Raw genomic sequence first — 16366 nt, forward strand, 5'->3', positions numbered from 1 at the left:
AGGAATGCTTAATTTTCTTCTTGATTGGTTTCCACAAGAAGACAATGATAGCGTAGTCTTCAAAATTGCACAATTAATTCAGGTTATTGGAGGGCACAGCATATCTGGGAAGGATATCCGCAAAATCTTTGCTCTCCTCCGAAGTGAGAGGGTTGGGAGTCAGCAAAAATATTGTTCGCTGTTGTTGTCCACTGTCTTGTCAATGCTAAATGAGAAAGGACCAACTGCTTTCTTTGATTTCAGCGGGAGTGATTCTGTAAGTCTTTCCGCTGTGTTTTCTATTATCGCAATTTTAGAATAGTCAGGTACAGCTTTAGTGCATACCTTATCTGCTTCCACATATAGAATACATGCCCGCGCTTGCGCAGTGATAGGGAAGTATAGGACCGGAACAGAACACTGTCAGATCTTTAGCATGCTCTGTTCCGACTTAAATATTCTGGAAGTATCTAATTGAGAATTAAGAAGTATATTTAGCATCTCTGGCCATAGCAAGATTGTTTTGAGGTTTTTCTTCCTTGTTGTCCCGTGTAAATCATTTTTCATCATTAATGAAATTCATTTGTTTCTTTTTCAAAAAAAAAAAAAAAAGGGGGCCCGGCCCTGGTTCTGAAAATTCTGAAGCATGATGTTTGAACATAAGCTAGCACCTTTTTTCGAAACAAGATAATGTAGAATGAATTCTTAAACTTCATAATGTTGTTCTATTGGATCATTTATAACCCTGCTGCGCATGCTTCCTGTGCACTGTGCTTCACTATTCTCAAGGGTGAACTTGGCGTTGCTACATATTGGTAACTTGAATTCCAGATTATTCATATCATTTTCCTTCTTTTCTCATTGATTGCCACTTAAAAGAGCCATGATAGTTGAGTTATGATTCATGAAAGATCTTTCGTGACATCAGCATTTTCGAGTTGTTTTGCAATGTCAGTTCAAATGCTTAAGCTGCCTTGTCACTGTTATGTAATGCGGCTCTCTTTCTTTCTATTAATATTTTGTAGGGGATTGTCATAAAAACGCCTGTGCAGTGGCCCCTCAACAAAGGTTTTTCATTTTCATGCTGGCTTCGGATAGAGAACTTCCCTAGAAGTGGAACGATGGGTCTTTTCAGTTTTCTCACAGAAAATGGGAGAGGAAGCTTGGCTGTTCTTGCAAAGGACAAGCTCATTTATGAGGTAAACATATGTTTATTCATGGGCTGTATCTTCAGGTGCTTAACAGTTTTTTATCCGCAGATGTATTGTCTATAATTCTATTTGCACATTATTCTTTAGTGCAGTTCTTGTAGCATATTTTGTTCATAATTAAATTATTTCCCTTTAAACAGCCTTATATTTCTTAGACATATTTCAAGTATCCTGGTATCTAATTTTGATAATCTCTCTTGTATTCTGCAGTCGATCAATCTGAAGCGACAATGTGTTAAACTACCTATCACTCTGGTTAGAAAGAAATGGCATTTCCTATGTGTAACACATAGCATTGGGAGAGCATTTTCTGGGGGCAGCTTATTAAGGTCTTATGTGGATGGTGAGCTTGTATCTTCTGAAAGATGCAGGTTGGTCCACCTCGTCATCCACCTTATAAATTTGGTTCTCTCTTAAAACAGTTTTGTATTCCCTCTTATTTCTGTTTCTTTTTTTTTTTGGTTCCAGATATGCTAAAGTTAGTGAACCATTAACGAGCTGTAAAGTTGGTGCAAAAATTACTATGTCCCTGTATGAGGACGATATTCCTCTGGAGTCTATAAAAGACGCTTCTCCTTTCTGTGGTCAGATTGGTCCAGTTTATTTGTTCAATGATGCCATCTCTCCTGATCAAGTCCAGGGTATCCATTCACTCGGACCAAGCTACATGTATTCGTTTCTTGACAATGAAGCTGTACCCTCTAGTGATAACCTGGTACCTAGTGGAATTCTTGATATCAAAGATGGTCTTGCATCCAAAATTATCTTCGGAATCAATGCACAGGTCGTCTCTTTTTCTTTCTTTTTAATTTCCTGGGGTTTTATTTAGTTTATTTATTAGTTTGCTTTAATTCTTAAAGGTTATTTATTTGTCACTTGAAGTAAAGAAACTTAAAGCAGTGGGTTTCTTTTTCCAGGCAAGTGATGGGAGGACATTGTTCAATGTTTCACCAATGCTGGATCATGTACCGGATAGGAATTTATTTGAAGCAACTGTGATGGTTGGCACACAGTTATGCTCAAGACGCTTGTTGCAACAGATTATTTACTGTGTTGGAGGTGTATCAGTTTTTTTCCCTCTTATTGCTCAGTCTGATAAATACGAGAATGAAGAAAGTGGCCAATTTGAACATTCTTTACTTATGCCCATCACAAGAGAGCGGATAACAGCTCTAGTTATTGAGCTCATCGCTTCAGTCCTTGATGAGAATTTGTCTAATCAACAACAGATGCATCTTCTCTCTGGATTTTCAATTCTGGGATTTTTGTTGCAATCAGTTCCTCCACAGCAACTTAACTTAGAAACACTTTCAGCTTTGAAACATTTGTTTAATGTCATTGCAAACTGTGGTAAATATTACAAATAGTAGTCTTTCTTTTAAGTTAAGCAGAAACTATTTTTTATATGAAACATATCCCCTTTATTTTTATTTTCACATTGAATTCTAAAGCATGTTATTTTCTCCATTGATGTTTTTTGTTCCTTCAGGCTTGGCAGAGCTGCTTGCAAAGGATGCTATATCTGGCGTATTTCTTAATCCTTTCATCTGGCTCTACACAGCTTATAGGGTGCGGCGAGAACTGTACATGTTTCTCATCCAGCAGTTTGATAATGATCCGCGGTTGCTAAGCAGTTTATGCCGCCTTCCCCGTGTTCTTGATATAATACGCCAATTTTATTGGGATAATGCAAAATCTCAATTGGCTATTGGAAACAAACCTCTTCTGCACCCTGTTACGAGACAAGTTATAGGAGAGAGACCTAGCAATGAAGAAATCCATAAAATTCGTCTTCTTCTATTGAGTCTTGGTGAGATGAGCCTCAGGTACTGTGCATTAGAGGAGTTTTTTAGTTGTATCTAGACTTTTTTTTTTTTTTTTCCTTTTTCTTTTTCTTGCTCAGAAAGTTGTTTCTATGCGTATGATATATGTTCTGTTTTTACTCAATATATGAAGATATAGCTGGTATTAGTGTATCATCCCTTGAAAGTTTTCATTTTAGAATAATGGAAAAATGCAGGCAGAACATTGCAGCAGCAGATATAAAAGCTCTCATAGCTTTTTTTGAGACAAGTCAGGATATGTCATGTATAGAGGATGTTCTGCATATGGTTATTCGAGCTGTTTCTCAAAAGCCACTACTTGCAGCTTTTCTTGAACAAGTCGATTTGATTGGTGGTTGTCATATCTTTGTCAATCTTCTTCAAAGGTGTGCCTATATCGTGAATCTTGTCATAGTTGACTTGCTTCTTTTCATTGTCCGGAACAAATGTTTCTTTTCCATAATCTCTTGTTCTTGTGTTTCGATTTCCTTATGAATCAAATTGCACCTGTATGATCATCACGTGATATACACTCTCCTCCAAGGAAGGATAGTACTCAAAAGATTTCATATTCTTAAGCTGTAATTCTTTATATAAATGAAGATTTCTGTCCAAATTCTGGTTTATTTATTTATTTTTTTGTTTTCTGTAGGGAATTTGAGCCTATTAGGTTGCTTGGCTTGCAATTCCTTGGAAGACTTCTAGTTGGTCTTCCATCGGAAAAGAAGGGACCTAGATTTTTTAATCTTGCTGTTGGAAGATCCCGATCTCTTTCAGAAGCCCATAAGAAAATCAGTTCGAGGTTGCAGCCAATTTTCTCAGCAATGACTGATAGATTGTTCAGATTTCCACAGACAGAGAATTTGTGTGCTACCTTGTTTGATGTTCTTCTTGGTGGTGCTAGTCCTAAACAGGTGTTTACAAAGTATGAAAAGTTAGTTGAAAAGGAAAAATAGCGCTACAGAATTTTGCTGAGTTTGTTTCTTTTATACAGGTCTTACAAAAACAGAACCAAGTTAGTAGACAGAGAAGCAAGGGACACAGTTCTCATTTTTTCCTTCCGCAAATCTTGGTGCTCATTTTCAGATTTCTCTCCGGTTCCCAGGATGCAGCTGCTAGAATGAAAATTATTAGAGATCTACTTGATCTTCTTGATTCAAGTCCTTCGAATGTTGAGGCTTTTATGGTATTAGTTTTAAAGTTATTTTGACGTGGTTTACATATTTCTTGTTAAATTCTTGTCTCATTATCACATTGCTATAAATAGGAATTTGGGTGGAATTCCTGGTTGGCTGCTTCTGTGAAACTTGATGTGATAAGAGACTACAAAGTCAATTCACGAGATCAGGACAACAATGAGATAAATGAGCAAAATTTTGTGAGGAGCCTATTCTCCGTTGTTCTTTGTTACTATATGCACTCTGTAAAGGGAGGTTGGCAGCAATTAGAAGAGACAATGAATTTCCTTCTTATGCAGTGTGAGCACGTATGTTGAAATCCTCACCATGACATTGATAAGTTGTTCAATGACTCTAATTCTTATTCTTGGCTTACACTTAGAAATGATGTAACATCTATAAAACTTTCTTTCAGGGTAGCATTTGCCGCCGTTTTCTTCGTGACATATATGGGGATTTAATCCAGAGACTGGTGGACCTATCTTCCGAAGAAAACATTTTTATTTCGCAACCTTGTCGAGATAATGCTTTATATCTTTTAAAATTGGTTGATGAGATGCTTATCTCTGAAACTGACCATGAACTTGCGGTATGCAACTCTCCCAGTCAGCTTCTTTTTTGTTTTCTTTCTTTCTTTCCTTCCTTTATATATATATATATATATATATATATATATATATGGTCCTGTTATTTGTCATGTTAGTATGTCGTCATAACTACTTTCTTCCCACGGTCCAGAACCTTGACCAAACTATTATTTAGTTTAGATTATTTTCTTATTTTTAATAAATCTTGAAAAAGAGGAAAGTATAAACAGAAGATGAATAGTCTCACACTATCACACAAATGGTGGTTGCTCAGTTGTGTTACTAAATAATACCATTGTTTTGGTAGATATTTAATAACAGTATATCATTCAATTTTCATTCCTTTAACTCCATAACTCCATGTTTTCTTCGTTAGTTGAATGGTGACTTATCTCCTCTGAGATTGTGTAAAGTATTAGATTTGGTTGTGACTGAAGTTATTATCCATTTTCTACTCATGTAAATCTTTTGTGACCAAGGATTCAACCTAACATTTGAATTTACTACAGTTTCCTGGAAGTAGCTCGGAGTTTTCTCTTGATACATTAGAAATCGAATGCCAGAAAGATTATGGCTCTGTCTTATATGAGGTTTTGCAAGGAGAATCTGATAACCAAACATCCAGGTAATGGAGACTTGAGTTATTGTCTTTAATTTCATGTGAATTATCAGTAGTAGACTTTGTGTTAGAAGAATTCTATGTTGGTTTATTACGTGGGCAACTCACAAGCTCTAGAGTTGTGATCATAAAATTTGGAAACAATCCTACTGGTATTCATAGTCAGTGACAGCCATAAAGTTGTCTGTCTTATTTTAGTTTGTGTTTAGTCTTTAGATATTCTCATCTGCCTTCTTGGTCAAGGAATTACTTGTGTGGTTATTTGCATGCCTATTTGTCTTTTGTTTTCAACTAAAGGCCTATTTGCAGAAGGCTAGATTATTGTTTTGCAAGTTGACGTTTTCTCCAATGCGTTTCGTTTAATATGTTGCCCGGATGATTGACAAAGCCAATATGATTGTCATCACAATGGAACTTCATGCATCACGAAATACTGCTTGTTTGCTACTGTTACCATCATGATTTTATTGGACAGTACTAGCATAAAATTGATTGTGTATAATGCAGTGTGGAAAGCCTCATTATTTTATTGCTAGTTATGTCATTCTCATCTCTCTCTTGATTTTTGCGTCATGCAATAATGCATGCTCACTTGACCTAGATGAAAAGGTTGAAGGTGGGGGACCTGTGGGCCAGATCTGTGCTATTTTTGCTGTCACCTGTTTCTACTGCATCTTTTGATTTCTTATTAATGCTTGTTACACTTGATTACTATTAGAAGTCCGTGGAGTTGTAATCAGCCAGCCAAAGATGAAGATAAGATACATGATGACAATTGGTGGAATCTATATGATAATTTGTGGGTTATTATAAGTGAGTTGAATGGAAAGGGACCAAGCCGAATGTTACCCAAATCATCACCTTCAGTGGGCCCATCTCTTGGTCAGAGAGCACGCGGCTTGGTGGAGTCCCTGAATATTCCTGCTAAAATCCTGCTGCAGAGGTTGCTGCAGTTGTTGTGTCAGGAGGGATAGGCAGTGCATTGGGTGGAAAAACAAACAAAAATATTGATAAGGCCATGCTTTTACGTGGAGAAAGGTGCCCGCGAATAGTTTTTCGACTTGTAATCCTATACCTCTGCAGATCCTCTCTAGAAAGAGCATCACGAAGTGTCCAACAGGTTATTTCACTTTTGCCATGTTTGTTAGCTGCTGACGATGAGCAAAGCAAGAACAGATTGCAGCTGTTCATTTGGTACTATTCTTTGTGCTTTAATGCCATCTCACAAAGTTTAAAATAATTGGATATTAGTTTTTAATGGCAATTTAGGATGTAAGATTCGATTGACCGAATCCAGAATTGAAACTGAAACTTTAGATTGACATTTTTGCCAGGGCTTTGCTTGCTGTTAGGTCACAGTGCGGAATGTTAAATGACGGTGCTCGTTTTCATGTTATATCACACTTGATTCGTGAAACTATAAACTGTGGCAAGTCAATGCTTGCATCGAGCATTATGGGCAGAGATGACTCAGATTCGGGCAACAATGTGAAAGAGTCTGGTTCTATTCAGAATCTAATTCAGAAGGATCGAGTACTTGCTTCAGTGAGTCTCTTATTTATTTAGTGATTTAACAGGCACTTCCTTAAGTTTGTTTATTGTAATCTGCCTCTTATATTGTTTACTAAACTTGAATATCTGATAACGTATTGGATGTGTAAAACGTTTGAGTGCATATGAAAATTTAAATCCAAAAAAGGTGCAACAGAAAGCACATTTTTCTTTTTGAAGGGAAACAAAAAACACTTTTAGCTCGGTCTGTTTTGGCTACATTATACATGTTCATGGCAATGTAATGTTACAGTATACCAAAATCTTAAAAAAAGGTGATTTTGAAATAACAGTGTTTTTAGAATACATTACACCAAATACTCAGCTGATTTATGTCACGGATGAATTTCCTATATTTATTTTTATAAGAAAAAATTCCTTTCATTGATAAAAAGATTCCATTCATTAAATCGTCTCTATGATGTTGGCTACTCATTAACTGCCTAGTTTTATTTTCAGGTTGCCGATGAGGCAAAATATGTAAAGATGTTAAAAACAGACCGCACTGGGCAGTTACATGATCTTGGCACTAGGATGGATGAAAATTCCTCTATAGAATCAATTAATAGCCAGGCATTTGAAGACGAGTTGCAAAATGCCTTAAAGTCAATTCTTGCTTCAGATGAAGGCAGAAGAGGTGCATTCCAACTTATTTATGAAGAGGAGCAACAAAACATTGTTGTACGTGAATTCTGTACTGTTCTCTGTCTTATTACTATCATTTTTTTCCCTCAAACTTGGGGGTCTAGGAATTTGAACTCTACACCTCAACGTTGGTGGTGATTTCGAGGCAGGCATGTAATTACTGCTAGTCTACCCCTGCTACCATACTGTTCTTTGTGTTCTTGATTTTTCCTTTTTGCTTATTGTCATCTGTCTTTATTTTCTCCTCAATACTTGTTAGAACATCGTATCAATTTTCTACTGACAACAATGTTGCTGTACCAGGAAAAATGGATACACATGTTTCGTGCATTGATTGATGAGAGAGGTCCATGGTCTGCTAACCAGTTTCCAAATAATGCTGGAAGACATTGGAAACTGGACAAGACAGAAGATACATGGCGTCGGAGACTAAAGCTGAGACAGAATTATCATTTTGATGAAAAGCTTTGTCATCCTCCATCTTCTGTGCCTAGCAATGAGGTTACACTTGCTGTCAATGAAAGTAAATCCGGTTCAGTGGGACATATTCCTGAACAAATGAAGCGGTTTTTGCTGAAAGGTGTTCGGAGGATAACTGATGAGGTGATTGCAGAGTCCAATGAAAATGATGCTGAACCTTCTGAGCAGAAGACTTCACTCCCCAAGGATCCTGCAGACAGTCTATCGTCAGAGCTAGTTAAGGACTCCAGCGATTGGGTGCAAGAGAGACAAGATTCTTCATCGTCTTCGCTAGAGACAGAAACTAGTGAGGTATATGTGTGATGAAATGAGCGTGTGCAAGAATTTCTAGGTAAATGTTTGATTTGCTGATATCTGGATTCCTGTTTCAGGTTCTTTCCTCAGTTCCCTGTGTACTTGTGACCCCAAAAAGAAAATTAGCTGGGCATTTGGCAGTCATGAAGAACGTATTGCATTTCTTCGGTGAATTTTTGGTGGAAGGTACCGGAGGATCGTCGGTGTTCAAAAACTTCCATGCTTCAAGCAATTCTGACTTGACCAAGCCTGACCAAAAGCAGAAATCTCTGAGATGGCCTATATATCTGGATTTATATTCTGAGAAGATTTCCACAGTAGATAATTCTGACGCCATGCATGAAAATGTACATAAAAGGAAACAAATAAAAAGTATAAAGCGCCATCGGAGGTGGAATATTGGCAAGGTAGGGAACTAAAATTTTCTTTTAGTTTTTCCTCTTGTTACTCTTGCATAAAGTCTGATCTTTTCCTTTTTGGTGTCTGTTTTGTTGGCTACTCAAGATAAAAGCTGTTCACTGGACTCGTTACTTGCTACGTTACACTGCTATAGAGATTTCCTTCAGCGACTCAGTTGCCCCCGTATTTTTGAATTTTGCATCACAGAAGGATGCGAAAGACATTGGGACCTTGATAGTTGCTACCAGAAATGAATATTTGTTCCCAAAGGGAAGCAGTAGGGACAAGAGTGGAGTTATTTCATTTGTTGATAGACGTGTAGCCCTGGAGATGGCAGAAGCTGCCCGAGAGAGCTGGAGGAACAGGGATATAACAAACTTTGAATATCTAATAATTCTCAATACGCTGGCAGGAAGATCATATAATGACCTAACACAATATCCTGTCTTTCCTTGGGTCTTGGATGATTACTCATCAGAAATTCTTGATTTCAATAAGTCATCAACTTTCCGGGATCTCTCAAAACCAGTTGGAGCATTGGATTCAAAGCGATTTGAGGTTTGTTTATTTCTCCTTTATTTTACCAGACAGCAGAGTGGATGCAAATGGTTCAACTTATTTTAAATCATCTTGGTGCTATGCCTTGCTAAATACAGGTGTTTGAAGAGAGATATCGGAGTTTCACTGATCCAGATATACCTAGGTAATACCCAAGCCAGTTTGAGGATGTAATGGTGCTCTGGAGTGCCTGGAGGGTTCTTCGTCTAACCATTCTAAATGTAACACGTATCGTTTCCTTGTGCAGTTTTTACTATGGGTCTCATTACTCAAGTATGGGCATTGTGCTTTATTACCTTCTTCGTCTAGAGCCTTTTACTTCTCTTCACAGGAATTTGCAGGTAGTCATGTTTGTGCCATCATTCCTTTTAAGTATCTTAACCAATAATATGTCACATTATCTCTCTCTCTCTCTCTCTCTCTTTTCTTTGTTTTTACTTCCCCAGTTTAACGTTCTCAGAAATTGTGAAGTTAATAAATCTTCATGTGATACCATGCTTCATTTTGAACGGGTGAATTCACAAGATGATCTATGATTTTTCTTTTTTAATGAATAGCATTGTTTATACCCATTATTCCCAATGGATGCCTTTTGACTTAAGGTTTTAACCTTAGCGTTTCCTTGTGATTGTTGGATCTCTCTTTTTTTTTTGGTTGAAATTTGGGATGAGAACTTTCGTGCATTAGAGAATCATTAATATGATACTTTCCGTACATTATTCTTTTGCATTTATTCTCATGTATACTGTGACTCATGGTTCAAGTAATTTAAAATATTGTCTTTGTCAGGGTGGTAAATTTGACCATGCAGATAGGTTGTTCCAAAGCATTGAGGGCACATATCGGAACTGCCTTTCCAACACAAGTGATGTAAAGGAGTTAATACCTGAGTTCTTTTACATGCCAGAGTTTCTTGTCAACTCAAATTCTTATCATTTAGGGGTGAAGCAAGATGGTGAACCAATTAGTGACATTTGTCTTCCTCCCTGGGCAAAGGTATGTACATTTATCACAATCAGTTAAGACTGCAGAAAGCGACAATCTTTTGACACATGAAAATTGAAGTGTATTTTTGTCGCTTTGTTGTTGTTGTTGTTGTTGTTGTTGTTATCGCTGTCGTCGTTGTCGTAGAGAAGTTTTCCCAATTAACCTATTTTTTAAAATATCACTTCTAGCATTTAGCACAATTTTGCAAGTTTAGTATAAAAAGTATTTAGCTTGTTTTGCAACCTATACAGTAAAAAGACAAAAATATCATTAATCTTTTTTTAACTCTTGACCATTCGATCCCCGTTATTCTATAAATTGAATTTTGTATTCTTTTCTTATATTGAGATGTGTACTTGATACATACTGGCAAATGAGATTTCCTTTTCCCCTTTAATTTTTCATGTTCTAATTTGCCTTCTAAAACTTAGTTCTATATATTACTGCAGGGCTCACCTGAAGAATTTATTAATAAAAACCGTGAGGCCCTTGAAAGTGAATATGTTAGCTCAAATCTTCATCACTGGATAGATTTGGTGTTTGGGTACAAGCAGCGTGGGAAACCTGCAGTGGAGGTAGATTTTGAAATAGTCAAATAATTTCTATTTTGATTAGCAAAATATATTATCTATTTTATCTTTTTTCCTTTTAAATTTGACTTTGTTGATGCGCATCTCTTACATATTACTGGACTCCTTGTACAGGCAGCAAATATCTTCTACTACTTAACTTATGAAGGAGCTGTGGATTTAGATACTATGGAAGATGATCTGCAAAGATCAGCTGTAGAAGACCAAATTGCAAATTTTGGCCAGACACCTATTCAGATTTTCCGCAAAAAACACCCAAGAAGAGGACCACCCATTCCGATTGCTCATCCATTTTACTTTGCACCTGGTTCTATTAACTTGACTTCCATTGTATCTAGTACAAGATATCCATCATCGCCAGTACTATATGTTAATATATTAGACTCGAGTATTGTCCTTGTGAACCAGGGGATCTCATTGTCAGTAAAGATGTGGTTAACAACTCAATTGCAATCTGGTGGAAATTTTACCTTTTCGGGCTCCCAAGTACGATTTCACTTCTTTTATTGGTATCAATGGGTTAGTAATCTATTGATAGGATTATTTAGGATGCAGAGTTGCTAATTAATTTGTCAAATACTTGCAGGAGCCCTTTTTCGGTGTTGGTTCTGATATTCAATCTTCTCGCAAAATTGGAAGTCCTTTGGCTGAAAATATTGGACTTGGAACACAATGCTTTGCAACAATGCAAATGCCATCTGAGAATTTCTTGATCTCATGTGGCAATTGGGAGAACAGCTTCCAAGTTATATCCTTGAATGATGGCAGAATGGTACAAAGCATCAGACAGCATAAGGATGTGGTCAGCTGTGTGGCAGGTAACTTTCTAACTGGAAGACGGTTAAATTAAAGAACGTGTGGCAAGCTATAGCACTTCAAATTCTATTTCTATTCTACTTTTCTTTGTCAAATGAATCTGTTATAACCCTTGCGTAGAACTCATCCCCAAAAGCTAGCTTGTAGGGAGAGGGTGCCCAAGTGGTTATAAACCCACATGCTAAGCCCATACTTTAGCAATGTAGGACTCAACCACCACCACGCTTCCGACACCGATGTCCACAGCGGCCCACTCTAGATGGCCCACTCTAGCCTTTCCAGGGCTCCCTTTCCGCAACGTGGGCTGGAGGAGGGGCATGCTCTGATACCAATTGTTATAACCCTTGGGTAGAACTCATCCTCAAAAGCTAGCTTGTAGGGAGAGGGTGCCCAAGTGGTTATAAACTCACATGCTAAGCCCATACTTTAGCGATGTGGAACTCAACAAAGATCCTAACAGAATCATGAAGGAGCTGAAAAGTATGGACTAAGAACACTTAGCAAGCTATATGGTACCCGCAACTCATCATCTCCTGATGGAATACCAAGACCTTTCCCATTTTTTTCTTTTTCTATTGTAATTAAGTTTTTGGGTGTGCGTATGTGTGTTTTACATCTATTTCTCTCCTTTTGAATATTGTTGGTCATAATAGGTCTTTATTTATGGTAGTGATGCTTCTTCAAGTTTTTGACGTGTTTGAGTGCTAAACAATGATGCTGCAGTGACTTCTGATGGAAGCATCCTGGCCACTGGAAGTTTTGACACTACAGTTATGGTATGGGAAGTTGTTCGTGGAAGAAACCCAGAAAAGAGAGTTCGTTCTACACAGACTGAACTACCCCGGAAAGATGCTGTGATAGTTGAAACTCCCTTTCATATTCTTTGTGGGCATGATGACATAATTACGTGCTTATTTGTTAGCATGGAGCTTGACATAGTTATTAGTGGGTCAAAAGATGGAACCTGTGTTTTCCATACTTTAAGGGAGGGAAGATATGTAAGATCTTTATGCCATCCAAATGGCTGTGCGTTGTCCAAGCTTGTTGCCTCTCAGCATGGACGAATTGTGTTTTATGCAGACGATGATCTCAGTTTGCATTTGTATTCAATTAATGGTAAACATCTTGCGTCTTCTGAATCTAATGGACGCCTCAACTGTATTGAACTGAGTAGATGTGGTGAGTTTCTGGTCTGTGCTGGGGACCAAGGGCAGATAGTTTTACGATCTATGAATTCACTTGAGGTCATAAAAAAGTACGATGGAGTTGGAAAGGTGATTACATCTCTTACAGTGACCCCAGAAGAATGCTTCATAGCTGGAACCAAAGACGGAAGCCTACTTGTATATTCTATAGAAAATCCTCAACATCGCAAAGCTAACGTCTCTCGGACTTCCAAATCTAAACATTCTGTAGCGGGATAGAATGACAATCCAGGTTGGAGCCATGGAGATCTTTAGACTGATACTGACCATGATGTAGGAGGTATGCTGCATCCCTCTTTTTAAGCTTTTCGTTTGTATTCTGATAAGATTTGGTGCTTACTAGGTATTAGTGTCTTGGCAAATACTTGTTGGATCGAAATTCCAGTTACTTTGAAAACCGTCATTGATGTCCATTGTAAAGTAACTAGTATTTTTTTTAGAGATCTTTTGTGGAACACTATACAAAATGACTGAACGATAAATTGTGGTCAATGATTCATTCCCTCCCTTGGACTATGTAAAAAGACATGTTTGACGTATCCTTGTTGACAATAGGAGGGTGTTCCTTCAGACTTTGTTTGAATATAAAGCGGATTCCTGAGTTGTCAAGTTTCGTTCTTTTTAATCCCACTTTGCAGGAGCATACAGAAAGACGCGAGAATTTCTTGCTGTCTTTGTTAAATGCCGGGTTGTTCAGACCAAATTTCTTGCGAAGTTGGTGAAGGGATGCATGATGTTCAAGTGGCATTACTTGAAGTATTTGGAAGCGTATTTTAAGTTCTGCTTCCTATTGCAGCACATGCCAAGCTCGAGTAATTGTCGAGGTGAATGCTCTCAAAATAGCGCAGAGATGGAATGCTACCTTTTGCAATTTAATTCTCCTCCATTTTGAGGGATGGTGGTACATATTTGTACATTGCTTTTGCCTAAATAGATGAGATTAGGAGTGTTGTTGTATTAGCAACCACAACCTTCCATTTCTGGTATTTTACCCCTTATAGCAAGTGTTTGAACTCCCAAATTGTGTATAGATTGGGTTCAATGCAATTTCTTCTAATCCAATATCTTTATTTATTTATTTATTTTTTATTTTATTTTTAACTTTCATAGATTCTCCTAGCCCCGGATGATTAACAAGTTTACGTCTACAATGATGCGAATGCACGCAGGCATTCTAACAGGAAATAATTAGCGAAACCATATTACGCAAGCATGCAACAAAAAACATAATAGTCCAACTGAAGTCCTCTTATTCTTTGCGTAGAGAAAAAACTTTAGACAGTTAGAGCAGTGCCGAGAGCTATACACCATATATTATGAGTACCAATTGATAATGCAACTTCACACGTCTTTGACGTAAAAACCACCCCACCTTCTAATATGGTTTACTTGTGTAGTCAGCAGATTATAACGCCAATTGTTCTATAATATGGTTTACGTGCAAATTATGACTTATGATCTCTTTCTACTCTCCTTGAGATAACTTATGAACTCGTCCAAGTGACTATCATTTTTGTTCCTATCTCCAAACAATCCCTTCATTTCCCTTGCTTTGACCCTAAATGACTCGCTGGACTTGTCCACCATGGCCGATCGCACCGACTCGGCCACTGAGTCACTCGTGAATGACCCGTCCAACTCGTTCCTCGGTATTTCCACTCCGAGTCCCTTCTCACTCAATAGCCTCGCGTTAATCCCTTGGTCATTCGCCATGGGAAACATGACCAAAACTCGGCCGAATGCAAGTCCCTCTATAACCGAGTTCCAACCACAATAGAATCCCCCGACCGAGTCATGATTCAGTATCCTCACCTGTGGGGCCCACCCTACGTAAACCATCCCACGGTCCCCGACCCGCTCCAAGAACCCGTCAGGCAACAGCTCCAACACATCCCGGTTCAACTCGGGCGAGCTCCTTAGCACCCAGAAGAAGGGTAACTGGGAACGCTCCAACCCATGAGCCAATTCACTGAGTTCACCTGGAGTCAAACTCGCCTCCGACCCCATTGCGACGTAAATTACGGAACTACCCTTCCATTTGTCCAACCACTCCTTAATCCCAACCCACTTCCCGTCACCTTCGACGTCCTCTTCCTCCACCACCGGAGGCAAAAACCCCGCCGGGAAAACCCGCCGCTGGTAAATATCTCCGAGCAAATCCAACCACTTCGGTTCAAACTCTCTACAACTCCTCACGGCCACAACCTCGCTCTCGACCACGGCGAGCCCAAAGCGCACCGTATCGGGCGTCAGCGAGAGGCCTTCCACGTCTCCCTCTCTATCCACATGCCTCGCGATCTCGTGAACCCGATACACCAGTCCGGATTCGAACGGGACCCACTCCGGGACCACCGTGAAATCCTCCACCAGCGATCTCCCCCTCCCGCCGTCGATCAGCGCCGACGGTGGGCCCACGAAGGATAGCCACGCGGCGTTGAAGAGAGAGAAGAACGCGCGAGACGCGCCGAGCTCGGCGGCGCGGCGGGGGAGCCAGTAGGAGGCGTAGTCGTGTAGAATCCAGTCGGGTCTGGAAGATTCCAGAAAGGACGTTACGTAAGGTTCTAGAAGGTCGAAGGCTCGCTTGAGGAGCGGCTGGGCTCGGAAGGGGACGTCGGAAGCGGACTCTGCGTCGGAGGGCAGATTGGGGATTTCGGGTAAAGGGAGGGAGATGAATGTGAGGGAAGAAGAAAGGTGTGGGGGTATTTTGGGAAGTCTATGGATATTTTTTGGTGTTGAGAGGAACGAGACTTTGAGACCCTTTTGAGTAAGCGTTTTGAGAGGTTGAAGAATGGTAGTAAGTGGCCCATTGCTAGCCATGGAAATACTACAACGTGTAGAACTTGTCTGCTATTTTCCATGGGAAATCACAAGTTTATGTGCTTGAGCTTATGTATAATGTATATATACCCTATGTATAGATACGCTACCCTCACCATATTTATGTGGGGTTGTGATGGAACGTAAAATAGTATCATTATAAAGATGGCAGAGTGGAATTTGGAGAAATTTGTTTCCTGTATTATTTTTTATTTTGAATTATAATTTATAATTTTTTATAATAATTAAAAAAAACACACATAAAATAAAAATAATTTTAAATTATAATTTTAAATTTATAAACTAAACATCTATTTAGATAGTACTGTAGATCAGAAGTTTGATTTTTTGTGACAAGTCATATGATCAACTTGCTCTGTATTATTTTTTATTTTGAATTATAATTTATAATTTTTTGTATTATTAAAAAAAAATACACATAAAATAAAAATAATTTTAAATTTATAAACTAAACATCTATTTAAATAGTACTGTAGATCAGAAGTTTGATTTTCTGTGACAAGTCATATGATCAACTTGCTGGGTTGCACACTGATTGATTGAGACACCCATGATTGTTTTGCCAGCAGATAAGAATTACATAATACATACGCAGGACAAAGTTAA

The 16366-nt window shown here is 38.5% G+C and overlaps 2 protein-coding genes across 2 annotated transcripts in view; one reads left to right on the forward strand and one right to left on the reverse strand.

The window, feature by feature from the left end:
• LOC21394812 (BEACH domain-containing protein B) overlaps positions 1-13996 on the forward strand; it is a 22934-nt gene extending 8938 nt beyond the window's left edge. Inside the window, 27 exon segments of the mRNA XM_024167646.1 lie at positions 1-256; positions 1005-1178; positions 1401-1561; positions 1659-1974; positions 2108-2540; positions 2680-3016; positions 3211-3399; positions 3666-3927; positions 4008-4199; positions 4281-4499; positions 4607-4780; positions 5288-5403; positions 6116-6317; positions 6320-6591; positions 6732-6942; positions 7408-7629; positions 7897-8364; positions 8445-8774; positions 8872-9324; positions 9423-9469; positions 9572-9665; positions 10114-10320; positions 10761-10886; positions 11016-11387; positions 11488-11719; positions 12441-13202; positions 13561-13996. The exon segment at positions 1-256 is cut by the window's left edge and continues 17 nt beyond it. Coding sequence (XP_024023414.1) covers positions 1-256; positions 1005-1178; positions 1401-1561; positions 1659-1974; positions 2108-2540; positions 2680-3016; positions 3211-3399; positions 3666-3927; positions 4008-4199; positions 4281-4499; positions 4607-4780; positions 5288-5403; positions 6116-6317; positions 6320-6591; positions 6732-6942; positions 7408-7629; positions 7897-8364; positions 8445-8774; positions 8872-9324; positions 9423-9469; positions 9572-9665; positions 10114-10320; positions 10761-10886; positions 11016-11387; positions 11488-11719; positions 12441-13141 — 6766 coding nt within the window. The 3' untranslated portion in view covers positions 13142-13202; positions 13561-13996.
• Positions 13997-14026: 30 nt separating this feature from the next.
• LOC21394813 (UDP-glycosyltransferase 91C1) lies at positions 14027-15917 on the reverse strand. Its single transcript, XM_010101253.2, is given in 2 exon segments — positions 14027-15693; positions 15696-15917. Coding segments are annotated over 2 exon segments (1404 nt in total). The 5' UTR covers positions 15781-15917; the 3' UTR covers positions 14027-14374.
• Between the last annotated feature and the right edge of the window lie 449 nt (positions 15918-16366).

The sequence above is a fragment of the Morus notabilis genome, unplaced genomic scaffold (genome assembly GCF_000414095.1).
Source record: "Morus notabilis unplaced genomic scaffold, ASM41409v2 Scaffold732, whole genome shotgun sequence".
NCBI lineage: Eukaryota > Viridiplantae > Streptophyta > Magnoliopsida > Rosales > Moraceae > Morus > Morus notabilis.